A 27,962-nucleotide genomic window follows, 5' to 3' on the forward strand; every position below is an offset into this window, starting at 1 on the left:
AACTCTAGTCCCTAGATACTGAAATCCAGCTGGTTCCAGCTCTCTCTTCCTCTCTCCTTTCCTTCTACTGCTGCCTCCTTAAATAGAAAGAAGAAAATAGGAGAGAGCTGAGGGAATGGGTGGCAGCAAACTGTGGGCTTTTTTGCCAGGCACAGCATGTGAGGCTGGCTGGCCTGTTGCAAGAAGAGAAAGCTGAACCAACCCCCAAATCTGTCTTGCTCTCTTTCTCCCCCCACCCCCATTTGTGTGTTGCAACTTCTGCACTGTCAGTTTTTTCACTTTTTTGTCCCTATTGCTTCAGGGTCCCCCCCCCCATGTGATTTGGTCTCTCTAGTAGTCCCAGAGGGAGCAAAACACATGTAGGAAAGGGGGGGACACCCAAAGCAATACGGAAAAATGAGTGACAAAAGTGACAGTGTGGAAGTGAGAGAGATGCCAAAAGGGCAGAGCAGAGGCATTCAAGGGAAGCTAAACTGTACTGTGCTGGCTGTCAGAGAGCCCCAGCTCACGGTAGGGTTGCCAAATGGGGCCGGAGGGCGGGGAATCCCCCACTTCGGATGCCCGATTTCCGCCGTGGCGGAATTGGGCCCTGGGGGAACCTCGCCCCCGAAGCTGCGTCACCAGAGGTGACGCAGCCATGTAGCTCACGTTGGGGGCGTGGGCCATGCCCCCAACGTAAAGACATAGCACGTCACTTCCTGTGATGTGCTGCCAGCGCACGCACGCATCGCACGCGCATCCATTAAGAACTCCCGGACCCCGGCGAGGCTCCCCCGCTCCGAGGGGGGAGTCGACTTGGCAACCCTAGCTCAGGGCCTTTAAGCTGACTTTGGGTCCTGGGAATTTTGTCCCCCCATTCCCCCTCTCTTGGTAGCCCTGTGCAGAAGCAACAGAGGAGCAGACAGAAGGGGCAACCAGTACTAACTTCCCTATAGGATAAAGGACACGTTGGGAGAAAGTAGGAATTGGAAGTGACCAGAACAGGGAGATAAAGGCCCCTGCTGAAGTAGGTGAGAGGGAAAGCAGCCGGCTGGTATCAGCAGAAAGCCAGGAAGAAGAAGAATGGCTTTCCCACGGTCCCTCTGTGAGTTTCCATGGAAAAGTGGAAACTTGAACCTGGGTTTCCCAAGTTTTAGCTACACCTTTCTGTATGATATAGGGGATTTGACCATCTGAAATACTCATTAGCATTTATTTCCTCTTTTTGCAAGCTTCTGAAGTTATGGGATATCCTTTACCCACTTGGAAATCAAAAAATCGTATCCCCTTTTCTTATATTTAGGAGACTTGTTTTTCCTCTTCACTTTCCAGAATTATTTTTGTGCACTTGGCACTAAAATATTTACTTTGCCAAATTGCATAGAAAATCCTCATTTGGCACTTGTTTCTGCTTCTAGGCATGGCAAGCAAATGAAAGGTATTAAAATGTGAAAGTAATCATTGGGGTATTTAGTCAGTGTCAGCATTGGCAAGCTGCACAGAATGATAAGTTGGAACGGTAGAAGTCCTTGTGTTGGTTTTATGGCACCAAGAATGCAATGATATTCAGAACTATTAAAATATAAATTAAAGGTTCAATTTTGATCATCTTCTTAACGACTAGAAACACCTATGTTAATGATGTCTTAAGCAAACTACAAACTGGAACTCGCTCTTCTCTTTTTTGTTTTTTCTCTGTCCTCACTTACTAACTACATCAATCTTCATCAGTGTACACAATTAGAAAGTTTTTTACTATTTACATGCTGCTTTTCCATTTCAAAATCTCCAAAGTGGCTGAATAAAATGATAAAGTTATGATGTTTTTGAAAAAGATACAATAACATTATGTACTTTCCAACTTTACCTTTAGGCAAGTTACAGCTATTTCACTTAGACCAATTCCTCACAAGGAGCTGTCCCACCCTCGCTCTTCCATTTGCCCCAGTTGCATTGGTCAATTTCACACTATTCGCTGTGCAGCCACATTTTGACCCACATCTCCCCCCTATTTCCCCTGCATCTTCTTGAATTCAAAAAACAAGGATCGAAAAGACGTGGAGGAAATTGGGGGGAGATGCGGGTCAAAATGTCGCCACACAGCGAATAGTGTGAAATTGACCAATGCAACCGGGGCAAATGGAAGAGCGAGGGTGGTACAGCTGCTTGTGGGGAATCGGTCTTGGTGTGCATCTTGGTTTCAATCTGCTTATTCATCTCACAAATCTAACAGGCAATCCTCCCCATCACAGCAGGTGAAAAGCCCATTCCAGAACTGGGCACACCCATGACAGAACTTTGTTAGAGCAAAGACTCTGACCCCCATCAGGCCTTACTTCAGGCAGGCCAAGAACAATAGATCCATTCACAATCATGGGAAAGCCGTCTCAAGAGGCACAGACTTTCTTTAAATCTTTCTGAGTTTTGCTTATTCACTTATAATAATCATATATTTAAAAGAAGGATATTTTGAAACTGTCTTCACATTAAACCTTATTTTTTTAAAATACAGTTTAAACTGTTGAAGTAACTTCTCTCCGTGACCAAAGATTAGAATTTGCAAGGATTTCGGGAAAGTAGTACAAAAACTATCTTTTGTAGATCTCTTGGTTGAAGCTGTTGCATGCACCTTTTCATTTTGTTGCTGTTTTAATTTTCATTTCGTTTCCATAAAAATTGCTTATGCTGTCCAATTAGTTATTTTGGGGGAGATGAAATACAATTTCAAGAACAATAGGGTTAAAATTGAATTTCTTCTGGGTTTTACTATGTACTCTATTTGCTGATACAAATTTGGAGTGAAACTATATCATGGAATGGAAAGAAAGGATCAAGTCAGGCTTCCCTGGAAGAAAAGAAAAGCTCAGACACAAACACAAGACCAGCTGTAGGGACCCAGCATGATAGATATCTGCTGAGGAAGAAGAGAGAGAGAGAAGAAGAGATTGGATTTATACCCCGCCCTTCACTTGGAGTCTCAGAGCGGCTTACAAACTCCTTTCCCTTCCCCTCCCCACAACAGACACCCTGTGAGGTGGGTGGGGCTGAGAGAGCTCTGACACAAACTGCTCTTTTTCAAGAACAGCTGTGCCAGAGCTTGCGACTGACCCAAGGTCACATCAGCAGGTGCAAGTGGAGGAGTGGGGAATCAAACCAAGTTCTCCCAGATTAGAGTCCACACACTTAACCACTATACCAAACTGGAACCAGGACCACACAAAACTCATCATCTCCTCAGCAGTGCCTCCAGTGTCTAAATTGCACAGAACCCCAAAGGTTAAGGAGACTCGGCTGGTTTTGCACCCGGCATTCGCTCCACATTTTCTCAACACTGAGGAAAAGGTGCAGCTCAAAACCAGATTCGAATACCCCAGGCCAACGCCATTCTGACTGCAAAGTCATCCCTGAACATCCACAAATCTGTGCAGAAGGTACCATAAAACTTGATGATCGAAGAAAGTGAAAGCAGCATGCAATGCAGAGGGGAATTTCTGTTCCATTGTGGGTTTTCTAAAACAATGGTGGGAAAAGCCAATGCAGAAGCACCCACTGTGAGAGGGGTTTCAGGTTCACATTCCCATCTCTTCCAGGTTGAGAGAGGCCACTTAAGTGCCTTGCCATTGGCCTCGGAAATCCTGGAACCAGCACTACATACATAGCACTCCCCAGACACATTCATTCAAATGAAATGCATGCTAATCCCAAAGTTTTCTGAACGAGTCTTTTAAACAAGGGGAAGATGAAAGGAAGGCCATGGGTACAAGTTTGGAAAGAGGTGAGATGGACATGGACGGGCAAAGAAGGCGGTCCTGGATCAACCCTGTCCCCAAACTTACATTGTACACTACACGCTAGTTCACCCCTGTAATTATCTCAGGGTACTTTTACATTGTACACTACACTCAAGTTAACTCCTGTAATTATCTCAGGGTATCTTTCGTTTCCACATTACATTGAGGTCACCCCGGTTTTGCCCCACACTTGTCCCGGGATAAACGGATGCTGTTATAACCAGGGATAAATGCAAGGTATTGTGTCATGAGTTGAACTCTGATAAAACCAGGGATGAGATCCAAGTGTAGAAAGGACCGCAGATTGACTATTGCATTAACAACTGGGCAGAAGAAGGGCTAAATCAAGGAAGCAACTAGCTAGTATGACTGAGTGGGTGTTTGTGCTCTCTGGGTCCAGCTTGTACCAAAACTTGACTAGACATACAAAACAAATCCAGGGGTCCTGACTCTGCTCAGAAGTCTTTCAATTCTGGCATGTATCACAGCCTGCTTCATGACCCAGGATGCTTTGGCAGCACAGATCCCCTTATCCTAGTGTTATTCTCTAGGATATGGCAATCACACCATTATATAAATACATTCATGTCTAAATTGTCCATGGAACTTTACTGTAATATTTAATTATATTATTGGTATTTTATTTTATTGAAACAAGTTATGTTATTCAGCCTAAATGGTTTGTCAAGTTATATAACAAAACAATGATGCTAAGCTTGATGGTGATTTTTCGCACTGAACTGAACATTATAAATTATAACAAAAGAGTTTATTTTCTATTTTGTAAAATGAGTCACCTTACTACTTTCATCAAACATTGAAGGATTTGAATTGTTTTACTTCACAAGATGTATCTTAGGCTGTGATTCCTTCTCTTTGGAAGTTATGTGCACTGAAAAGCAGCAGAACTGATTAATACGTTTTTGGATTCAGGTTGTTAGAAATATAACAGGTGGGAGACCTGCAAGGACTTGCTGGGGGCATCTTATTTCATCTCCCTCACTCTTGCCTCTTTCCCTTCCCTGAAAGCTCCTATAACCTCTTCCCTTTTCCTGCCTCTCTCTCTCCTTCCCACCCAACAGCCAATCTATCTCTATCCACCTCCTGTTTTCAACTTTCCCCCCTTCCCTTCTGCTGACAGCCCCTCCCCAGAAAATTATGGCCCAGTTGTGTGTTACTGACTGCTGGTTCAGGCCCAGTTGCACAGTGCCAGCCATTGGTCCAGATCCATTTGTACAGTTGGGAACCTGCAAGGACTTGCGTGAGGCACCTCTCTTTCCCCTCTCCCTCCCCACACTATCTCCTTTTCCCCTTCTCCTGGAAACCATTCCTTGCTTCCTTGTTCCTTATGTCATTTAAACCCCACCCTCCTCCACAACTGGGACCCAAAGCAGCTTATATCATTCTCCTCTCATCCATTTTATCCTCACAACAACCTTGTGAGCTAGGGTAAGCTCAGAATGTGTGACCAGAGAAGAAGAGATTGGATTTATACCCCATCCTTCACTACCCAAAGGAATCTCAGAGCGGTTTACAAACTCCTTTCCCTTCCCGTCCCCACAACAGACACCCTGTGAGGTAGGTGGGGCTGAGAGAGCTCTGACAGAAAGTGCTCTTTTTCAAGAACAGCTGTGCCAGAACTACGGCTTGCCCAAGGTCATCCAGCAGATGCAAGTGGAGGAGTGGGAAATCAAACCTGGTTCTCCCAGATTAGAGTCCACACACTTAACCACTACGCCAAACCAGCCTAAGGTTACCCAGTGAGCTTCCATGGCAGAGTGGGGATTTAAACCTGAGTTTCCCAGATCCTAGTATGCAACTCTAACCATTACACCACACTGGCTTTCATGGGGGGGGGGGCTGTTGACTGTAGCAAACAGCCAGTCCTGGATGAGTTGTGCATGCTGCATGGTGTCAGATCACTCAGCCTGAACAAGTCCTTCCTCAAAGGTCAAAACTTCTCTGGAAAGAGCCCCACCTTTTCCTGAAAGAAACCTAGGCTTGAAGGCTGGCAAAACTGTTGTGATTGACTAGCAACTCTGACAATGGCCACTGTAGAGAGTGTCCATTTCTTAAAGCTACAGACACTACTTCTATTATTTTGGGGGGAGTAATCCCACCCACCCCCCTTTTAGATTTCAGACTTTTCTGCAAACCTGGGACTTTTTTCCAGTTTGTAGAAAGATCTATCTTCTCTGTCCATAGCACCATTCTTTGGATTTAAGTATCCACAGATTTAGCCACACTGGGAATCAGATATATTGATGCTATTAGCCGCTGAGATAGTAATAAGCTCAGATTTTCTATGTTCACTTCTGCAGATTTATATTTTGTATTGAACTAGGTGGAAACAGCAACTGATTCAGATACGGAGAGCAGAGGTCTACGGGAATATCATTCTGTTGGCGTGCAAGTTGAAGATGAAAAACGGTATGTCAAACAAAGACACAAAGTGTGTGTTTTCTGTGTGCAAGAGAGGGGGGAAAGGTTGTGTGTGTACATATGCACAATGAGAAATGTATTTGAATGCCTTACCATGTGTTTTATGCATAGCAGTACTTTACTCTTACAGCAAAATTTTGGATAACTGTGAATCCCCCCCCCATTTTAGACATTTAATTAAAATGTGAGTCTCAGCAGTGTTTGAAATTATTTCCAGCGAACCTACACATGTGGGAACAAATCAATATTTGCTTTTAAATGTGTGTTAAGTTATTTTCATTTGTATCTTTATTGTGAAAGGTAGTAACAATGTATTCTATGCAGACGGTGCCTGTGGTCACACACACTAAATAATTCACTTTCAATCCACTTTCAGTGCTATTTCCAACTGGATTTTACTGTATGAACTGGCAAAATCCAGTTGGAAAGTGCATTGAAAGTGGATTGTTTAGTGTGTGTGACCGCAGCCTGTATTTCATTCACCTTCTTTATTCAAATAAGCGTAGTCAATATTGCTGAAGAATAAGGGGGGAATCCTGACTGTATTTGGACAATGTATGAGTTTGTTTTTATTCTGTTCCAGGCATGGACGGTTTAAGCGCTCAAATAGTGTAACAGCGGCTGTTCAGGCTGACCTAGAACTTGAAGGCTTCCCAGGACATATAACAATGGAGGATAAGGGACTTCAATTTGGTGGCTCTTTCCAGCGGCATTCAGAACCTAGCACCCCTACTCAATATGGTGCAGTAAGAACTGTACGGACACAGGGGTTGTTTAGTTACAGAGAAGATTATAGGACCCAAGTAGACACTTCCAATCTTCCACCGCCTGAACCCTGGTTAGAACCAGCCATTGAAACAGTCGAAACAGGACGGATGTCTCCTTGTCGGAGGGATGGTTCTTGGTTTATGAAATTACTACATACTGAGACAAAGAGAATGGAAGGATGGTGTAAGGAGATGGAGAGAGAAGCGGAAGAAAATGATCTTTCTGAAGAAAGTAAGAATCCATCTATGTATCTCATACTTTCCATTTTTAATTTTATTTTGAGATATTTATGTGATTCCTGATAGTGCTCCATTGTTTTTTACTTGAAGTGTTTCGGTTACTATGATAGACTTCTAAAATATCCTTCAAGACTTGATCCTGAGAACTAATAGTGCAATCCTAAACAGAGTTACACCCTTCTAATCCCATTGACTCGAATGGCTTTCCATTCCAATTTCAGACTTGTAATTAAAAGTGTCATCTAGGAATACTTTTCTAGCAGTAAGCTCCCTTGGAAAGAATTGAGTAGAATCCTGAGTAGACCTGCTTAAGATTGTTCTCTAAATTGGAATGGGAGTATCTAAGTAGGGAGATAGTTTTTTGATGATATACTTACATCTTGATCATTCAGATTTGGTGCATCTAATCAATACTGCTTTAATCTGCTATTAGATGTCTGAGATTTTTGAAGATGTAACAGTGACTTTTTATAATGGCCAAAAAAAATCGCAAGTGCTCCATTATCTGGTCAGGAGCGCCATTATTATGTGTAAGATTCATGAACTTTTAATATTTGGGTGAGAGTGATATTTCAGAATGGGATAATCTCCCATTACAGGGTCACAGCAATGAGGGAGTTTTCTGTCTACTGAAATTCACCTTTTTAAAATATAGTCTCACAGGGACTGACTCCCAAATATAAACAATACTGTGAATGTGATACCAAACATCCCTGCCCCACCTAAAATAGTGCCTGTAATGATTCCATGTTTAACTGTGTGTATGTGTCTTTAAAAGTTTGGTTGCATGCCTTTGTGATAGTCTAGTGTGATTGAAACAGGCAAGTGGTGTGAGTGGTGAGTGACAGAGAGGGGGAGGGGTTCTGGAAATGATTCTGTGTGGATGAGCAGATATGTCAGTCAAGAGTGTTAGTTAGTGAGATGACAGTTGAAAGTCAGTTAAGTTCTGTGACAGAGAGAAGAGTGAAGCATCCCTGTGTGGGATGAGTTTAGTTCTGGGGTCTGAAGGAGAGACCTTCTTGTGTGTGATATGAGAGTTAAGTGCTGTGTCTGAAAGAAAGTGACAAGCAGTTCTGTGTTGAAACAGTTATAAGCTGAAGCTGAGTGTCTAGGAAACAGTAAAGATTATATGGACATGAAAGAAAAAGTGTTACAAAGTTACCTAAGGAAAAATCCCTGTCAGTAGGGAGCAGACTGTGTGTTATACCTACTTTACTAGTTACATGGTTCTACCCTCGTATTTATGCTTTCTTTAAATAAATCCTATTTCATTCAAGTATACCAGCTCTAGAAAGAATCCTTCCTCAGACCACATAGTTCCTCGAAAGCTTAAACCCTCGATCCACCTACCCTGTGATAGAAATAGTAAAGCATAAAGGTTTGGAAAGCCTTATAAATTTCCTGGTGGCAGCCGGATACACATAATAAAATAAAACCTAAAGAACACTTTAAAGGGAAACCAGCTCCCCAGTTAAGGGGTCGTCACAGTGCCACTACGAGGTCTCTTAAAAAGAAGAAACTTAATATGACCACAGACTCTTGAAAGATCTTTTCCCCCTTTTTTAAAAAGTAATCTTTCCTTCAATGTAGTAGGAAATTGCTTTTAAAAATCAATAGTTAACACTACCACAATATCAAAAACAGAGAGAAAGGGGACATTAATCCAAAATTCATTGTTTCTTTCTATGATTTTGAAGTCAGAATTTCATAATAGAGAGTAATCATTTCGGTGTTAAAATATGGTATAGTTTGGAACCCATTATGTTTGGGAAAACATGAAACCAGTTATGTAAAAAACATACAGTTTATATACACACAAATAGGATGCAGTGCTTTGGCTGATAAAGAAGACACTCCCCACCCTGCCTTTGTAGAAAAAGGGCACATGGCTGCTTTTGAGGTAATGATTCTCCCCACATATTACTGAGGGCAGCAACACTCTATTCTATTTTGTTGTTATTCAGTCTTGTTTTATTTACTATCTGTTTTCATCATGTTTGGCTATCTCTTATTTAGTTAACAGTGAAAATAAACAAAAGGGGGGGGGATTTTTTACCCCAGAAACAAAAAGTTTTTTTTTTGGGGGGGGGGAACCGTTATATATGGAATTATCACTGTCAATTATGGAAAAGCTAAAATTATATCCAAAAAATATATAAATATTAAAACTATGCATCAAAAACATCAATATTTGGTTTCATATATAAGTACCTTCCCCTAGTGTAAAAAAGAATTTTTTAATTAAAATTGCAGTGTCATGGATTGGAGGGAACATGTTACTAGTTTATGCCCCTCCTCTCCTTCACTTTAAAATCTTAACAGGCAGCAGGTCCCAAAGGGATTCACTTACTTTTCCTGTGTAGAGCAGAAAGCAAGAAAGTTAATTGTCACCCCTGTCAGAAGAAAGAGACGCCATATTGGGTTTAACTACGGGGCCATTTTATTAACTATTTACAATTTGCGGCAAGGGCAAAACCTCGAGTGTGGGAATAGGCGAAGATCAGAGGTCTCCCCAGACCACCTCCTTTCCATATTTTCAGCGAGCCACCTTTGTCCCGGGCACACACCATTCCTTTTGGCTCAACCCTAGGCAGCATAGCAAATAGGTGCTGCCCTGGAGCTCAACATTCAAGCTGCAAAATTTAGAGGGAAGGAGCCTAGCCAGGGCAGTCCCCAAGGCAGTCTCCATTCCCAGCCCTGGGCCGCAAAAACAAAAGTCTGAGCCTAGCAGACCCCTTTATCCCAACAGGGAAGGTGCCATATGGTGCTCACCAGATCCATTCTCCCTTTTCTCCTTTCCCCCCGCACTAATCTGCCACTACCAGGGCCAAGCACCTGCTTAGGACCGGGCACCTTTGCCCTTGCCACATATCTTTCAGAAATATATCATTGTCCAGGCCAGCCCTACCCTCTGAATCTGCCCTGACAATCGTTGGCACATTGTTTGATTAGCTGGCACCGCGGCAAAGGCAGAGTGCCACTTTCCCCTTCCTGTTCTCCACACTCTAAATAATCTCACAGTCTGAATATGTCCCACTCTGAAAATGGCAGCCCTGCCACTGTCAAGGAGCATAAGGGTTGAGAGGAAACAGGGCACCGTGCTGCGGATAAGGGGAATGTGCCCTCAGAAGGGACCTCTTCTTCAGCTGGTGAATTGGTATCCTTTTGCACCAAGGAACCATCCCTGGGCTCTTGGTAGGGGGGCTCTTGGTAGTTGGTGATTCGATCCTTAAGCAGGCAGACAGCTGGGTGGCGAACCCATGTACTGATCGTATGGTGACTTGCCCGCCTGGTGCAAAGGTAGCGGACGTTATGTGTGTTCTACATAGGCTAGTAGATAGTGCTGGGGAGGAGCTAGTAGTACATGTTGGCACCAACATTGTGGGGAAATGCAGTCTTGAGGTCCTGGAGGAAAAATTTAGACCACTAGGCAGGAAATTCAAGGCCAGGACCTCCAAGGTAGCCTTCTCAGAAGTATTACCTGTTCCAAACGAAGGGCCGGAGAGACAGGCACAGCTCAGGAGTCTTAGTGCGTGGATGAGACAATGGTGTAGGGAGGAAGGGTTCAAGTTTGTTAGGCACTGGGATGGTTTTTGGAACAAGAGGGAGCTGTACAAAAGAGACAGTCTCCACTTGTCCCAAGAAGGACCCAGGCTGCTGGCACTTAAAATCAAAAAGGTGGCAGAGCAGTTTTTAAACTGAATATTGGGGGAAAGCCAACAGGAGACGAAAAGTCTCTGGTTTGGGATGGCTCATCTCAAAGAGATGAAGGGGTAGCTGTTACTTTTCCACAGGGAAATGGATTAGAATTGTCCACTGAGGCTGTTGCTAATGATATGGACTGCCTGGCAAGGTCTCAAGGCAGCAGGAGGAAGCTTGTGGGCTTAAAATGCATTGGAAACTATAGGGCATGCCACAAATACATGGGGATATACACATGGGGGGCACTCGTGCCGGAACTTGCAGGGCCTACGTCCACACGCCCCTTGGGGGCTAAGTTCCCAGCAAAGCACATGCTGTTGAACTACCTGCCCCTCTTGAGCACAGGTGCTTAAATTATTCAGGAGCCGGTGTGCTATGTGCCCACTGTCTGACTGCTCACCACCATTGGGCCTTGCCGGTGACATAACTTACATCCACAACTGTGGATGAATCTGATCCCAGTGCAGGGAGGGATTCATGGCCACCTGCGTGCAAAACCCTCATTGTATTGGAGCCACACCAGGTCTGCAAAATCTGAGTACCCCCAGTAGACTAAATACTGAAATAAGGACAGGGCCCATGAGACTTGGGACCAGGCTACTATGTCCATGTAAATTAAAAATCCTGACAACCAATTAGCCCATATCCTATCCAGCCTCTGCCTTCTCAGCTTTTCCTTGTCCCTCTCTTCAATATCCTCCTTATCCCTCTTTTCTAGTTCCCAGAATAGAAGAGTGCACATACTCCCCTCTGAATATCTTGTCCCATGTTGCTGAAGTGAGATGATTCCCCAAGGGCATGGCTTGGTCCCCAAATGGCAAGGCTTTCCAGAGAACCCCCTCACACATCACCCCCATGGGCTAGAGTACTCACAGCCTCACCATGGAATCACCTGTGGCTGCAGGGGTGGCAATGTCACACCCCCCACCCAGCCTGGAAAGCTGGCTGACCTGCCCCCAAGCCCAACTGCCCTGCTGCATGGACATGGGCATCTGTGGTGTGGTGTGTGCTTGTGACCAATGCTCCCTCTAAGCTGTGGAGTCTTGTGAGCAAAAATTCTACTTTGTGAGCTACTGGCATTAAAGTTGTGAGCGAGCGATTTGGCTGCTGCATAAATTAGTTTCCTCTGGAGCCATCCTGCCTGAGCTAAGACAAATATCTGTGAGCTGGAGGCTAAAAAACTGCGAACTAGCTCACACTAACTCAGCTTAGAGGGACCTGGCCAAGGAAACAGAGGCGGCAAACTGACCCCAGGGTCCCCAAGGCCATGCATACTCGCCAAGGAGCAGGTGATCTTGCTTACCATCCTCAAATGCCAGAACCACATCTGAGGCCACTTGGGCCCCTGAAGCTGCTGCCGTCGCACCACCTCATCCTTACAGTTGCGTTCCGCAACTGTAGCCAGCCTCTCAGTTCTGGACGACTCACTGTACCTGCCATCCAAAGCAGACAAGTGTGCTAATACCTCTGCCTGAAACCTCCTTTCGGTGGTTTACCTAGTTTGCCTTCCCCCACACACCAACTTGGCAGGAGCAGCGGGTCTGCCAACTTGATGCTTGAGCACCACCAACCTGTCCAGGATGGCCCATCTACCCTGGTCCTCCTCCTCATCCAAGGATGTGTATGTATGTATGTATGTATGTATTTATTTATTAAATTTCTACCCCGCCCTCCCACCGAAGCAGCTCAGGGCGGCTTACAAGCACCATCCGTTTTGGGGCCACCCTTGGTGTGGGCTGCTTGCCCTTCGTGTGCCCCTGCCCCTTCCTCGGCCCCATGCTGAAGAGACCCAAGTTTAAGAATGCCCCAAATTTGGAACAGGCAGCCACCAGGCTCCCAAGGAGGCTGGCATCACTGCCGGGCCACTGCCAGCCCTGCACCCACCCGCTTCTGTCCCAGTCCCACAGGTGGCCACTGGGTTCCCAAGGAGGGTGGCCCAGCACTGCAGCTGTCAACCAGCCATGCAGGTCTGTTCCGCCTGCATTGTCCAGCTCATCCTCCTACTGCTCCCTCTGGTCTGAACTGGCAGCCACCAGGCTCCCAAGGAGGCCATGCTGCTGCTGAGGAGGCCACAGCCTTGCTCTCAAAATGCACCCCGAGCCAGAACTGGTGACCGCTGGGCCCTTGTGGAGGCCAGCGCTGCCGCCGCCACCAATCCTGCCACAGCCTTGGATTTTGACTGCTCCCGGGCCTGCACAGGCAGCTGCTGAACTCCTGCAGAGGCTGCCAGTGAGTATAAACAGGTGGCCATCGGGCTTCCATGGTGGCTGGTGGTGGTGTTGTTGCGGCTGCCAGGTAGGCCATGGACTTGTGCTTCCACTGGCCCTTAGGCATGAACAGGTAACTGCTGGGCTCCCGTGGTGGTGGCCACCACCAAGCAGGCCACATCCTTGGGCTTCAGATTCTTCCATGTCAGAAGAGGCAGCTGGCAGACCCTGCTGAGGCCGTCCCTGCCATCACTGCTGAGCAGGCCGTGGCCTCGGGTTCCATCACCCCATGGACCTAAGCAGGCAGCCATTGGGCTCTGTGCAGGCTGCCACTGTGGCCACCGAAACAACAACGGCCTTAAAATCCAACTGCCCCATCAAACCATCTCCCTCCATGCCAACTGCTGCCACTTCTGCCGATCCATCGGCCTACAAGCAGGCTGCCCTGAGGCCACGTGGTGTGGCCCTTCATCCTCCTTGTGACCATCAGAGCTCTTCCCAGCTCCGAGCACACAGGCAAAAGAGGAGATGGTGGGGCAGAGCTGCCTTAAATCCCCCTGGCTCCGCTCCTCTGCAAAAATGCCCAAACATTGATGTCTGGCATACCCATTGCCTCCTCCTCCTACCAGGGAGGCAAAGTAGCCCCTACCCACTATTGCCTTCTAGACTGAAACCTCACTGATTTATACAATCAATAGTTGGCTATGAATCTGAGCCACTGGCTGGACCATTCATAAGACAGTTTTCTGGCCAATAAAGTTTAATTTAATTCTTGTTTAAAACAGTGCTTCAGTTTATTTTGAACTTTAATCTTCTGTGTATTTGGTACCTCTTGATTCTTTGCCCTCACTTCATTTTTTTCAGGTATTTTTATCTGCCAGTTTTATCTTAAATTTACTTTAATTTAATGTGTCTACCAAGCCTACAATTATAGTATAAGCAATCAATATAGAAACAACAATCCACAGTAACATAATGACATGAGTCGCATTTCTTTTTTAATATAGGAAATTATTTACCTCAAATATGAAATTGCTCAATCTTAAATCTGTGTGGAAATGAGAGTGATACAATGTGTGGCTCTTTTTAAGCTTGTTAAATCTTCCAGATGAAATTCCCTAGATTTTCAGCACATACAGTCTGTGGATTTTTGTGCACTTGCAGCCTGAAATAACATAGATTCTTGTGGTAGCATAAGACTAACAGATTTATTGTGCACTGAGCCATGATAAATCTGTTAGTATTTAATATGCACACTGAAATACTCTTACTTTTCTGGAATTTTTCTCAGCCTGAAATATATGTTTACAAGTGGGAACCCACAAGAAACTTGCAGGAGTGGCTATCCCATTCCCCCCACCTCTGCTTCTTCCCCTCTCCCCCCACTTTTCTCACACTCTGTCCTTCCTACCACCCCTTTTCTTACTCTCTCTTTCTCCCCCCTCCATGCCTGTCACTTCCTTTCTGCCCCCACTCCATCACCCTTTCTGCCCCTTTCTGTCATTCTCCCAGCCTTCCAACTACTTCCTCCCCCCCACACACACACACAGCAGCAGTGGCAGCAGCTGTTCTCCAGGAATCACAACAGATTGCCCAAATACAGAGAGCAGTTCCTCTTAGGGTTGCTAGCTCCATGTTGGAAAATTCCTGGAGATTTTGGGGTGGAGCCTTCGGAGGATGAGTTTTGAGTATGGAAGTGACCTCAGTAGCGTATAATATCATAAACTCCATCCTTCAGAACAGCCATTTTCTCTGGGGGACTGATCTCTGTCATCTCGAGATCAGTTGTAATTTCACGAGATCTCCAGCCCTCACCTGGAGGTTGTGTAACAAACAATAGCAATACAGTATGTGTAGTATACTAAATCTGAGTTTTTCAGACTCACCTGGAGGTTGGCAACTTTAGTTACCCTGGAGGAAATGACTGCTTTGGAGGATGGAATCTATGGCATTAGATCTGTCTGAAGTCCCTCCCTGCCTCAATCCCCGCCATCCCCAGGGTCCATTCCTCAAATATCCAGGAATTTCCCAACCTGGAGTTGGCATCCTCGTCTCCTTCCCACCCAACAGCCAGTCTACCTTTATCTGCCCCTCTGTTTCTGCTTTCCATCTCCTTTCCTCCTGCAGCTCCTACTGATGAAAACTATGGTCTTTCTCCACAGTGGGGACTAAAGCAGTTTACATTATTCTCTCCTTTTGATCCACACAACAACCCTATGAGGTAGGCAGGGGTCATTTCATAGAAAAAGAGCTACAGGACCTCATTAGCATACCTAATAAGCTATTAGCACAATAGCTCATTAGCATATGCCACGCCCCCTGACATCACCAGAAGCTATGTCAGAAGGGGAAGCAAAAGGGGGGGCATCTTCAAAAGCCTCCCCTTCCCTACCCCAGCCAGCCTGCCAAGGTGGGCTGGGGGGGAGAAGCAAGGAGAGAAGAGGTTTAAAGTTTAAACCCCATCTCTCCATTCTATTCCATGGGGCCATAGAATAGAATGGAGGGATCGCACCACTACTGCGGCACGATACCTTGGCAGGCCGGCTGGGGAAGGGGAGGCTTTTGAAGATATTCCCCCCCCTGTTTTTGCTTCCCCAGCTGGCCTGCCAAGACAGACTGGGGGGGGGGAGTCTAGAGTTGCGCCGCAGCAGTGGCACGATCTCTCCATTCTATTCTATGGGGCCATAGAATACAATGGAGAGATCGTGCTGCGGCGCGACTCTAGATAGAAGGAGCTGGGGGCGGGGCTTGCTACCACCGCCATTTGTGCCAGCTCCTGGGCTCCCCAAACGACCCCTGGTTCTTACGCATAGTAATTGTCAGGTCTATGGATCGGTAGAGTGGTCCTTGTAGAGAATGTGCAATAAAAACAATGCAATATTTCTGTGTCAGCTATGCGACTCTAGAAAGAGTATGAGGTCAAGAGAAAACATTTACAATCTTGCTGTCATCTAAACCTAGGTCTTGCAAACCCTAGTCCGAAGCTCTGACTATTGTACTACACTGATTTTAATAGGATGGCTGCTGTTGAACTGTAGCAAGCAGCCAGGCCTAGTTGAATCATGCAAGTCAGGTGGTTTCAAGTCACTCAGAGGGTGCTGCTAGGCCTAGGTTTGCCAGCCTCCAAGTGGGGCCTGGAAATCCCCCAGAATTACAACTTAATTCCAGACAACAGAGATCTGTCCCCCTGGAGAAAATGGGTGGACTCTGTGGCATTCTGTCCAGCTGAGGCCTCTCCCCTCCCCAAACTCTGCACTCTTCTGAATTCACCACAGAATCTCCAGGAATTTCCCAACCTGAACTGGGCAATACTAGTCCCAGGCGTTGCTCCAAACCCCCTGCTATTTAGCCATTTGTACTGCAGTTGGAGCTGCAGACTAGAAGACTGCATGACGGAGTGAGCTCCTGTCTCTGGCCAACCTAGCAGTTCGAAAGCAAGAAATTGCAAGTAGATAAATAGGTACCGCTTTGGTGGGAAGGTAACAGCATTCCGTGTGCCTCGGCATTTAGTCATGGTGGCCACATGACCACGGAAACGTCTTCAGACAGCACTGGCTCTTTGGCTTGGAAATGGAGATGAGCACCATCCCCTAGAGTTAGATTCAACTAGCTTTACCTTACTGTAGTGGGAATCCTTCCCAATCCCAGGTCCAGTCCTGCTTTGCTTCCTTGCCTTCTCTGTCTGTCTGTCTGTCTCTCTCTCTCTTTCTCTGGCTATCTCAGTCTCTTTATCATTGTCAATGCGGCAGGGCCTGGAGTAAACCCCTGTGGCAACCATTTGAAAAGTTATTGGGGGGTGATTCAACCTTCCCTGAAGTTTTTTTTTTTTTTACTTTAGGGATTTTTCAACAGACCCATGGAGTTCCCTGAATCTGTAAAAATACATGTTGGGGGAGAGGACCTGCCAAAATAAGTATCCGCACGAAAAGGGGACTTTTGATAATTAGATATATAGATTCATTCATTCATTCATTAAGACACTTCTGTCATGCCTTCATTTCATTGAAAACTGCAAGATGCCTTATATGTATACAGAAATTCTTTGAAAAGAACAAGTTATGCTGGCTCAAGATGTGCCACTACTTCCAGCAATGAAAGATTGTTTGGGGTAGATTTTATGGAAATGTCCATATACGCTTGCCTTTGTTTGTATATTGATTTAGCCTGAGTATTTTATTCTCTTAGAAAAAAACAATGCATCTGCAGTGCCTCATTATACTTTATTGTACAATCTTTGTACTAGTAGATAAATTGTGAGATGAATTCTATGAAACAGTTGTCGTCCATGTAAAACCTCAGTTTTTGGAGTGGTCAAAGCAGGCCCATAGTTACAGTTGGGCCCCCTAGGGCCCGCCCCCCCGACTTCCTACCAAGGCCCCACAACTTCCTTGGCAGCCCAGGCCCCCTCCCCGACACTCTAGGCTGCCCAGAGGATTTGCCGGCACCCCTTCCCTTTCCCCCCCTGCCAGCAGCCCAGCACAACCATCTCAGGCAGCCTCTGTTTTTGCTGCCTGAGGATAAGCTGCTTCCTCCTCACCTGAGGGGTGGTGGCATGGAGGGAGACCCCCTTGGTTTTCTTCTGACTGCCATACCCTTGCAGCAAAAAAAGGTGGTGCAACCTGGTTACTGCCTGAGCAGCACACACATGGAGAAGGGGGTGCAATCTCCGGGGCCCGGCCAGCCTCTCCAGCACTCCCCCCCATGTGTTGCCTCCCTGGGCTTCGAGCAGCTGGGGAAAAACAGCAGAGAAGCCCAAGCAACGGGGGTGTGGGGGGGCACCACTTTGCCTCTCTTCTTCAGGGCAGCTTGTGTAGCAGCAAGACCTGCTGGGCTGGAGCCAAAAGGCTGTGCCACTCCAGGACCTCTTTTGGCGCCCAGGAAAGAAAGTTGGGCAGAGAAGTGTGCAAGAGACGCCTATGGAGGGAAGGGAGAGTAGGGCAGCTGAAAACAGTCAGAGGGAACACCAGAGAGAGAGAAGGAGGCTGGGGGATGCTGGCTGCATTGGAGATCTGGGGAGAGGACTTGAGGGAAGGGGGGTGCACAGGAGAAAATTAAATTATCTAGATTGGCTAAGTGCCCCCCAAGAAATTTAAATGCCCCCCTGATTTAGAAATTCCTGGCTACAGGCCTGGGTCAAAAAAATCACTTATATGAGCATTTAAACAGACTTTTGTGAATACTCTACAAGAATTAAATATATGCCTTAATCCTTTCTCCTCTCACTTCTTCCTGCTTCTGAAATTTGAAGCAAATCACTTACATCACTGTGCTATTTAAATAATTTTAAATCAGGTATGTTGTATATGGCTTCCTGCCCTTTCCTTGTAGCATATGTGATTGCCATTTTGCCAGAATCACAATATGTTCCTTCTCTCAGACAAAAATGAGTGCAAACCAACTGATCTAACCCACTTAGAATTTGTAGTGGCCCAATTGAGGCTCAATAAATCTCTGCTGTTGTTGCTGCTTGCCTGACATCACAAAAACAAAATGCTTGCTGATTTCCTTGAAGGTCACAATGAATGGCTGGTGGGCTGCAGTGGGTTTGCTTGTCCTCAGTGGTGTAGGGCACATGACTGTTGTCAACAGAACATAAATTCAAATAACTAAAAGTCTGTTTACCATAAACTTTGTGTGCATGTGTGTGTGTGTGTGTGTGTGTTAAGTGCCATCACATTGCTTCCAATTTATGGCAACCCTATGAATTAATGATGTCCAAATTGTCCTATTGTTAACAGCCTTTCTCAGGTCTTGCAAACTGCGAGCCGTGACTTCTACGGCATCTGTAACACACTCCTCCAACACAATATTTCAAATGAATCGCCTTTCTTCCTGTCGGCCTTTTTCATTGTCCAACTTTTACTTGCATATATAGTAATGGGGAATACTGCAGTATGAATTACTAGGTTGCCAGCGACCTGTCCTTACACTTCAGAATCTCTTCCATCTTCTTCATGGATGCCCTTCCCAGTCTTAACCTCCTTCTGATTTCTTGGTTGCAGTCTCCCTTTGGTTGATGATGGAGCCAAGGAATAGAAAATCTTGAACACTTCCAATTTCTTCATCATCAATTCTAAAATTATGTGATTCCCCAATAGTCATTACTTTTGTCTCCTTGATGTTCAGCTGTAATCCTGCTTTGACAGCTTTCTGCTTTAACCTTCATCAGGAGTTGTTTCAAGTCTTCACTATTTTCTGCTCACTGTGTGGTGTCATCTACATATCTCAAATTGTTAATGTTCCTTCCACCAATTTTCACTTCACCCTCAGTTTTCCTTATGATGTGTTCTGCATACAGATTGAGGAGGTAGGGAGAGAAAATGCATACTTGTCCAGCACCTTTGTTAATTGGAAACCATTCTGTTTCTCCATATTCTGTCCCAACTCTTGTCTAGAGTACAGGTTGAACATTAAAACAGTCAGACGCTGGGGCACATCCAATTCTTTTAAAACAAACTATAACTTTTCATGATCCACACAGTAAAAGCTTTGCAGCACTGTATGAAACACAAGCTGATTTTCTTCTGGAATTCTCTCATATGCTCAAGTAACCAGTGTAAATTTGTAACATATCTAATGCCTTTTCCTTTTCTGAATGCACTTGACCACCTAGCACTTCTAGTTCCATTTTTGGTAACAGTGTTGTAAGATTTTGATAATCACTTTACTTGTGTGACAAATTAACGCAGTGGTTGAGTAGTTGCCTTTTTAAAATTGAGCATTTGCAGTCTGTGGGCCATTTTTTGTTTTCATTTTTTTTTTGATGGACTTAATTCTGTGGCTTGGAATAGTTTTACTGATATCCCATCTACTCCTAATGATCTGTTTCTCCTAGTTGCTCTCAGTGCAGCTTTCACTTCACTTTCTAAAACTGCAAGTTCTTCTTCAAAAGTTTCTTCTTGAAAGGAATCTGTCATCCTTTCATCTTTTCTGTATAATTCTTCAGTGTATTGTTCACATCTTTTCTTTATTTTGTCATGTTCAATTAATGTATTTCCATGTTGATTAAATTTCCCTTTGATTTTCTGGATCTTCTGGAACAGATCTCTTTTTCTTCCTTTTTTGTTGTTCTATTTCTTTACACTGGTTCTTATAGTAGGCCTCTTTGTTTCTATGTGTGGGTCTGGAACACTGCATTTAGACTTTTGATTCTGTTTCTGTCACATTTTGCTTTTGCTTCTTGTCTGTCTTTAGCAATTTTAAGAGTCTCATCAGTCATCCATCGAGCCTTTTCATTTGAACTTAGTAATGTAAATATGTACTTTACGTTGTCTTTAAACTCTTCAGGAATGTTGCTTAGATTGTATTTTGGCACTAATGAATGCTTTGGTGTTTTTCTTCAGCCTTATTCTGATCTTCAATATTAACAGCTCAAGGCCTGTAGCACAGTTGGCTCCTGGTCTTGTTCTACCAGAGAGGATAGGGCTTCTCCATCTTCTGCTTCTAAATATGTGATATATTTGATTTCTGTATTGGCAGTCTGGTGAGGTCCATGTATACAATCATCTGTTTGGTTGCCTGAAACATGTGTTTGCAATTAACAAATTGTTGTCTTCACAGAATTCTATGAGTCACTCCCCTGCCCCATTTTGTGCTCCTATCCCAAACTTTCCAACAGTATTTGATTCCGCTTTGTTTCCTACTTTGGTGTTCCAGTCACCTATGATTATCAGCACATCTTATTTAGGTGTGTGATCAGTTTCTTCCTGGACACTTTCAATTTTTTCCTCATCAGAATCTGTAGCTGGGGCGTAAACTTGAATGGTGGTTATATTGGTAGGCTTTCCATGAAATCTGGTTGGTATTATTTGGTCAGACTTTGCATTATAGCCCCTGACTGCCTGTGCTATGTCTCACCTCACTATTGGATCAACTCCGTTTCATCTGTTTTTGTTATTTTTCTGAGTAAAACACTTTGTGAGAACAGGAAAAGACACTAAAGGTACAGTTCTAGGCCATCAGTTACAAGGGAAACTCAGTGTCAGGCTGCATCAGAGCTCGTTTTTAAGCTCCCAGCGTTTCCAAGCTGGAATCTAAAAGAGCTGGCATTGTTGTCCCAAGCCAACCATGGCTGTCAACTGAGATATTTTGAGAAAATGAGGGGGAGCATGGCCAGTTGTTTCCTGCTATTCATCCTGGTGATTGGCCTTTGCCTACTAAGCTGCTGACTGTTTACACAGTTCACAGTAGGTCAGGTGGTAGGTTTTTCTAATTCTCTGAGACTATTTCTAAGTGTAACAGACAGTGATGGGCCAGGTAATTCACTAGACCCATGGGTATCCCTGACAACAGTATTCTTAGAGTACTTGAAAATGCGCCTATTTTATCATGGAATTTTATAGAAAGAGACATGCATCTTTCAATTTACTGAAGCTGCTCATCTGACAACCCCATATAATGCTTGGTTTTATAAACCTCTGACTTTCAGGATGCCGTCAGGATGAATGAAGGAGCACACTGCCCTGGCAGTGACAGAATATAAACCATTCATTTAACTATGCAACTTTAAGTCCTTAAGAAGTGTTCTCTGTCTTCAATTTCAGCACCTAATTCCTCTTCTTTTCTCTTAATTTGCCAGTGTTTCCTTAGTCTGAGTCAACTGCTAACACCTTCTGGTTACCAGTGTTTTCAGTTTTAGAAAATCGTATTTATGTTGCAGCCCTGCACCTCTAAAGTCATTGAAATTAAGCCAGGATAATTGGGTATGCTTGTGTGATCCCCCAAACATAAAGCAGCCTTTTCTTTTGCCAACATCACTGAGTTAAAATTATCAAATGAACTTCTCTAAATTCAGAAGGCATTTATGATCTAATGAGCTAATCTGTCAACCACACTTTTTATCCAATTTATCCTGTAGAGTCCAATTTCACAAGAAACACATAAACACTATGTAGCCACAATCCAGGGATGGTTGTGATAACATTCCTTTGAAAACAATGTCATGGGACCTGGTTGTTACTGACTTAAATCCCACTGATTGCAGTGGCACTTAGTTACAATTAATTTTACTAGCTTAACATTTGCAAAATCATGAGGTTTTTCTTCTTCAAAACTCATAGGAAGGTTTGGTCTTCTTGAGGGCAGTGGAATGTATCAGATGTAAAGACCCCAATTTGGCAGCTCGTTTTTGCAGAATAAATGCTAAGTCCTTCTTGATGGACTATATTGCAGTTTCTTAGCCAACTGCAAAGTCAAGTGTGTCTTGGGTGGCAAGCAAAGTTAAAGGTCAGATTTTTTCAACACAATCCAGAAAGATTGTGAAGTCAGGGAGTTTTTACCAGAATGATTTCCACAAGGAGATCCTTTAGATTAACATCCTACATTGTCCTGAAATGGATCAATAATGTATAATAAAGATTACTTAATAAACAGAATAATTAAAATGTGATCTCTTTTTTCCCATCTCCATTTCTGCTCATACGTACACAGTCCATATTGTTAATATAAATGTACAAGTGGGGACCCACAACAAAACACCGTTGCATATTATTAATTTCTGTTTTATAGTATAGTTGGTTATTGTTTAAATGGCTTTCTTACTTTTGTCATTGTATTTTTCTTGTTATGATTGTTGTTTCTGACAAAAAAGACAGAGATTTTCAATTGTTCTGAGTGATGCCCTCTTAAAGGAGGAGGCAGCTCCATGACAGCCTTCTGTGAAGGGAGAAGAGTGACAGTTGGAGACCACTTTTCGCTTTTTCACTTTGTTTTCCCCTTTTTATTTATTGAACTCTGGAAAGAGAGACATCTAGCCTTGCTTAGTTCCCTTGTGCATAGTCAGCCGGCCACAAATTTAGAAAGTGCTCTCCTAAGGCCTACTGGGGTCCTGACGAGTAATACAGCGTTGTCAGCATAAAGAAGGATGGAAATATGATGCTGCTGTAGTTTGGGCAGATGTAAATCAACTGAATCAAGATAGCCCACAATATCATTAATATAATAGTTAAACAACATAGGGGCCAGTAGACATCCCTGTCTGACTCCTTTGTAGGTACTGACTGGCTCTGACAGACATCCCCTCCCATTATATCTAACTCTTAATCATGAATGGTTGTAAAATGCTCTAATAAGTAAAAGGAGACTTTTATCTGTGGAAGAAGCTTCCAAATTGGCCCACAACCGAGTTCTAGAAATAGAATCAAAAGCCGCCTTAAGATCAATAAAGGCAGCAAATAATGAAACGGGGCCCTTTGCAACATATTTTTGGATAAACTGTTGTATAGTAAGGCAGTGATCAAGGGTAGGTCTATGCTCTCTAAAACCCGCCTGCTCTAAGGCAATCACATTCTCCAAGGCCAACCAATAAGTAAATGTATCCAGATGTTTGGCATATAATTTACTACAGATGTTTAATAAGCTGATGGGACAATAATTTGAGGGCTGATCTCTCCTTCCTTTTTAAAAAAGGGGCACCACTATAGCCGTCCTCCAATCAGATGGAATATGCCCAGTGGAATCAATGAATGTAAACAAGAAGAAAAGGAGCCCACCAGTCAATATTCTCTTTAAAGCATTTATGTGACCATACCATCAAGGCCAGGTGCCTTGCCCTTTTTTAGTTGAAAATCAACATGGGACTTGATTTCACTGAGAGTAACTGGTGGCCACTCTGCCAATCCCTCAAAATCAGCTGGTGAAACCGAAGAGGAGGGAATATCATTATAAAGGGAGTGAAAGAAAGAGGCCCACTTATCAGGAGAAATTGGAGGATCTAAATGTTGTGATACAGTTTTCATGTTTTCAGCAATCTTCCTCCAGAAGTTAGCTGAATTTTTCTGCTTGGCAGTACAAATTAGTTCTGACCAAAGCAGTTTAGTATAGTTTTAAAGAGTGATGTGTACAAACTGACATTGGTTGGAGAAAATCCCACATCCTCTCCATCTGCCCCCTACTTCTCAGTCACTGTGTCCACCTATCGATTAATGACACCTCAGTGGTCCTTTTATAATGTCCCCCTGGCTTCTAGTCAGTCAGAAGAGAGAAGCAGTACGAAGAAGCAGTGGCCAAGCTGGTGGGCGGGGGGAGAAGCCTGAGAGAATGTTTTTAAAGGACAGTGGAGCCCACAGCTACAGAGATTTGGGTGAGAATGATCCTTCTCTTCTGATTTCCAGGCTTTGCAGTTGCAGGCTCAGATGTCTTTTTAAAACTTCCTCCTGCTATTTAGCCACTCATACTTCAGGAAAAACAGCATTGGAATTGTGAGTGGCAGCGAGGAATCCTCCCCAATCCCAGCTCCAGTTCTGCTGTTACTTCCTCCCCTCTTCCCCACCCATGATTTCTCTGTGTGTCTCTCTCTGTGTGTCTCTCTCACACTCTCCGTCGATCCCTGGCCACCACACATAGCTGCAGGTGAGAGCTTTCATCCGAACGATCCCCGGATGTGTCTCATGTAGGACCAATAAGACTCACTGGTGCAGGGGGACTGGTACCATGACTTGGCTTCCCCAGAGCAGGCACCCCTTGTGTGCTGAGTGTTCATCCCAATGAGATGAGAAAGCTGTAAAATCCAGGCCCACCCAGCAGGTGGGCCATCCTTTCCACACTCAGTCCAAAACACGGGAGAGGATGCAGTCCTTGGTGGAGTGACGGGCGACATCCACAGTGTGGATAGGCCAGTTCAGGAGTTCCTCATCGAGGAGGATCTGGTGTGCAGGAGCCAGGTTGAGGTCCACAGAACACAGTGGCAGGCAGCTGAGGGAGTTGGCATGTCCCATCACCTTCCCTAGGTGGTACTGAAAACCGTACTGGTAGCCAGTGAGGAAGATCAACCAGCACAAGACCCGTGGTGACAGTATTTGTGGTGTCTGGCGGTCTGGAGTGAAGAGGCCCAGCAGCAACTTGTGGTCCATTATGATGATGAAGGGCTGGCTGTACAGGATGTCATGGAACTTCTTCACCCCCGCCACAATCACCAAGCCTTCCTTGTCTATTTGCGTGTAGTTGTGCTCGGCAGATGACAAAGTGCGGGAGTAATATGCCACTGGGACCTCCCAGCTGTTGGGCAGCTTGTGTCCCAAGATGGCGCCAATTCCATAAGGGGAGGCATCACAGGCAAGGATGATGGGCAACTGTTCATCGAAGTGGGCCGGGACCGATTGCCTTCAGCCACATTCCCTGGGAGCTTTTTCATCCAGGAGTCAATGGAAGGGCTCTGCGACGGCCACCTTGTGTGGCAGGAAGTTATGATAAAAGTTAAACAGGCCAAGGAATGTCTGCAGCTCGGCCTTGGATTTGGTCACAGGGGCATCGCTGATGGCCTTGACTTTGTCATGTGCTGGATGAATGCCCTCCTCGTACACCATGAATCTGAGGAAGTCGAGGCGGCGGACCCCCAGAAGACATTTTCCCCACTTTACCTTCAACCCGGCAGACTGGAAACACTGAAGGACGGCATTCAGATGGTCAACGAGGTCCTCTTCTGTGGGGGTGGTGATCAGAACATCGTCAAAAAAGGTGTGACTCCAGGGATCCCTTTAAGAATAGAGTCCATTAGGTTTTGGAAGTTCCCGGGAGCCACCCTGGCCCCAAACTGTAGCCGTTGAACCCAGAAGGTGCCCCTGTGTGTAACTATGGTTTGGGCCTCGACAGTGGCATCGTCTACTGGTAACTGCTGGTAGGCCTGTGCTACGTCTAATTTCCCAAAGATTTTCGCACCAGCCAGCGTTGCCAGAACATGGCTGATAACCAGCACTGAGTAGGTGCTGTCCTGCAGCAGCTTGCTAATAGTGCATTTGTAGTCTGCGCAAATGCGGATGTCCCCATTGGGTTTAATAAGAGTGACTATCGGGGTCTCCCAGAGTGCACGGGGGACCGGCTCCAGAACTTCCTGGGCCACCAAGCGCTCTAACTCCTCCTCAATCTTGGGTTTCAGTGCAAAAGGGATGCGCCAAGCCCTGAGCCTTATGGACTGCACCTCTGGGTTGAGCTGGAGTGAGACCGGGGGGTGGGGGGCGCAGTGTAACTGCCAAGTGTTCCATCAAAGATGGATGGAAAATCATCACACACCCGCCAAAAATCCCTTTGTTCATTGTGGTTCACCCCCATTACCCTGAACCCCAAGGGTGTGAACCATGCCAGCCCCAACAAACTCATGCGCCGACCGTCAACTACTAAGTCCAACAAACCGCCGGTACTTCACCTGAAACTTTCCCACCCCTTTCACAGCCACCACGTTCTGTTTAAAGTCTCTGAGGACGCTGCCGGCCGGTTTAAGGCGAGGCCCTCCCCCATGGCACAGCCTCCTGAGAGTCTCTGCTGAAATGATGGACATGGAAGACCCCGTGTCCAACTCCATCCTGCAAGGGGCACCCTTGATTAACACAGCGGCAGGAGCATCGTTCATGGGGGTCCCCCCTGCTGGCACAGAGCATTGGTGAGGTGGTCTCGGTGGTGCAGCCTGGGTGTGAACCTGACGAGGCAGATGGGTGAGTGTCTCAGCGAGCTGGATGGTGCATCCACAGGACCCCCTTGCTACAGCCTTCTGGATCACCTTTTGGAGGTTTGTCTGATGAGTGTGGCCGATGAGCTTGCGATGGAGCTTCTCCTCCTGGAGCCCAAACACAAAACGGTCGAGGAGGGCTTCTTCAATGTTCTGGAACTCGCATCGAAGAGCCAGTCAGCTCAGGGTGGCAACATAGTCAGAGGTTGATTTGTTGGGCCTATGATTCTGCTCAAAGAAATTGAGTCAGTGAGCCAGTCGGGTGGGCTGAGGCCCAAAGTGGTTGGTGAGTGCCATGATGAGACCATCAAAAGTGGTAGGTGCAATGAGATCCTGAGCTAGTTCCGGGGTGGTGATTCCACAAGAGCTGAGCAGCAGTGCCTTCTTCTTGGTTGCGCCATTGATTTCCTGGAACTCCACGAAGTACCTCAGGCATTCCACCCAGGCCTCCCATTGCTCTGGGTGAGTGGGATTGAAATCTGGAAGTAGTCCTGGAGCAGCAGCCATGGTCCCAGTTGTGGTGGGATGTGCGTGGCACTGGAGCTTGGAGCTTGATGCGTGGTGCAGTGCAGATGGGCACTAGGCTCACTCAACAGGATCCCACTTTCGTCGCCAATGTTAAATACTGGGTTCCATGCAATGCTCCCTCTAAGCTGTGAAGTCTTGTGAGCAAAAATTCTACTTTGTGAGCTACTACTGGCATTAAAGTTGTGAGTCAGCGATTTTGCTGCTGCATAAGCTAATTTGCTCTGGAGCCATCTTTCCTGAGCGAAGACAAAAATGTGTGAGCCAGAGGCTAGAAAACTGTGAGCTAGCTCACACTAACTCAGCTTAGAGGGAACAGTGGTTCAATAGATGATCTGACCCTAAGCATGATGATTCAGCAAGAACAAGGCAAAGACAAAAGACAGACTGCCAGGGCAATGGCTCTGTTAAATAGCATGCAACTCCACCCACTTCCCAAACAACTACCAACGATAGGCTATTATCAGAACCATTACTTCCCCACTGGCCACCTCCAGAGTCCTGGTGGGCTTTTGTTCTAGAGCTCCAAGCTCAGCCAGTCTTTGGTAGAAACAGTCTTGGAATGTTCCAGTCCCAATACATAACAGAAGCTATAAAATCCTGGGCCAATCTTGATGAGGTATCCTCTATGTGAATGTTGAAATCCCCCAGAATGATCAGTCTAGGATTCTCCAGCACCACATCCAATAGTACATCTGCCGACTTGTAAAGAGTACCCAGTGAGGAATTAGGTGGCTGGTAGACAAGAATAATGCCTTATTTATCTGTAAGGCACATGCAGTCAGTGCCAGTGATATTTTGCATTGGGAGTCTGCAGAAGTTGAAGACTTCTGGTTGATAATGACCAAGTCTGCTTCCTGGCCAGTTGTGC

General features: G+C 45.4%; 1 protein-coding gene across 1 annotated transcript in view; it reads left to right on the forward strand.

Annotated features, from left to right (window-relative positions):
* Positions 1 to 27,962, forward strand: part of DLGAP2 (discs large homolog associated protein 2) — a 160,871-nt gene that overhangs the window by 106,920 nt on the left and 25,989 nt on the right. Inside the window, exons 6-7 of the mRNA XM_015408303.1 lie at positions 6,115 to 6,200; positions 6,796 to 7,211. Coding sequence (XP_015263789.1) covers positions 6,115 to 6,200; positions 6,796 to 7,211 — 502 coding nt within the window. The remainder of the gene's footprint in view (positions 1 to 6,114; positions 6,201 to 6,795; positions 7,212 to 27,962) is intronic.

The sequence above is a fragment of the Gekko japonicus genome, unplaced genomic scaffold (assembly GCF_001447785.1).
Source record: "Gekko japonicus isolate JY-2015 unplaced genomic scaffold, Gekko_japonicus_V1.1 scaffold417, whole genome shotgun sequence".
Taxonomy (NCBI): domain Eukaryota; kingdom Metazoa; phylum Chordata; class Lepidosauria; order Squamata; family Gekkonidae; genus Gekko; species Gekko japonicus.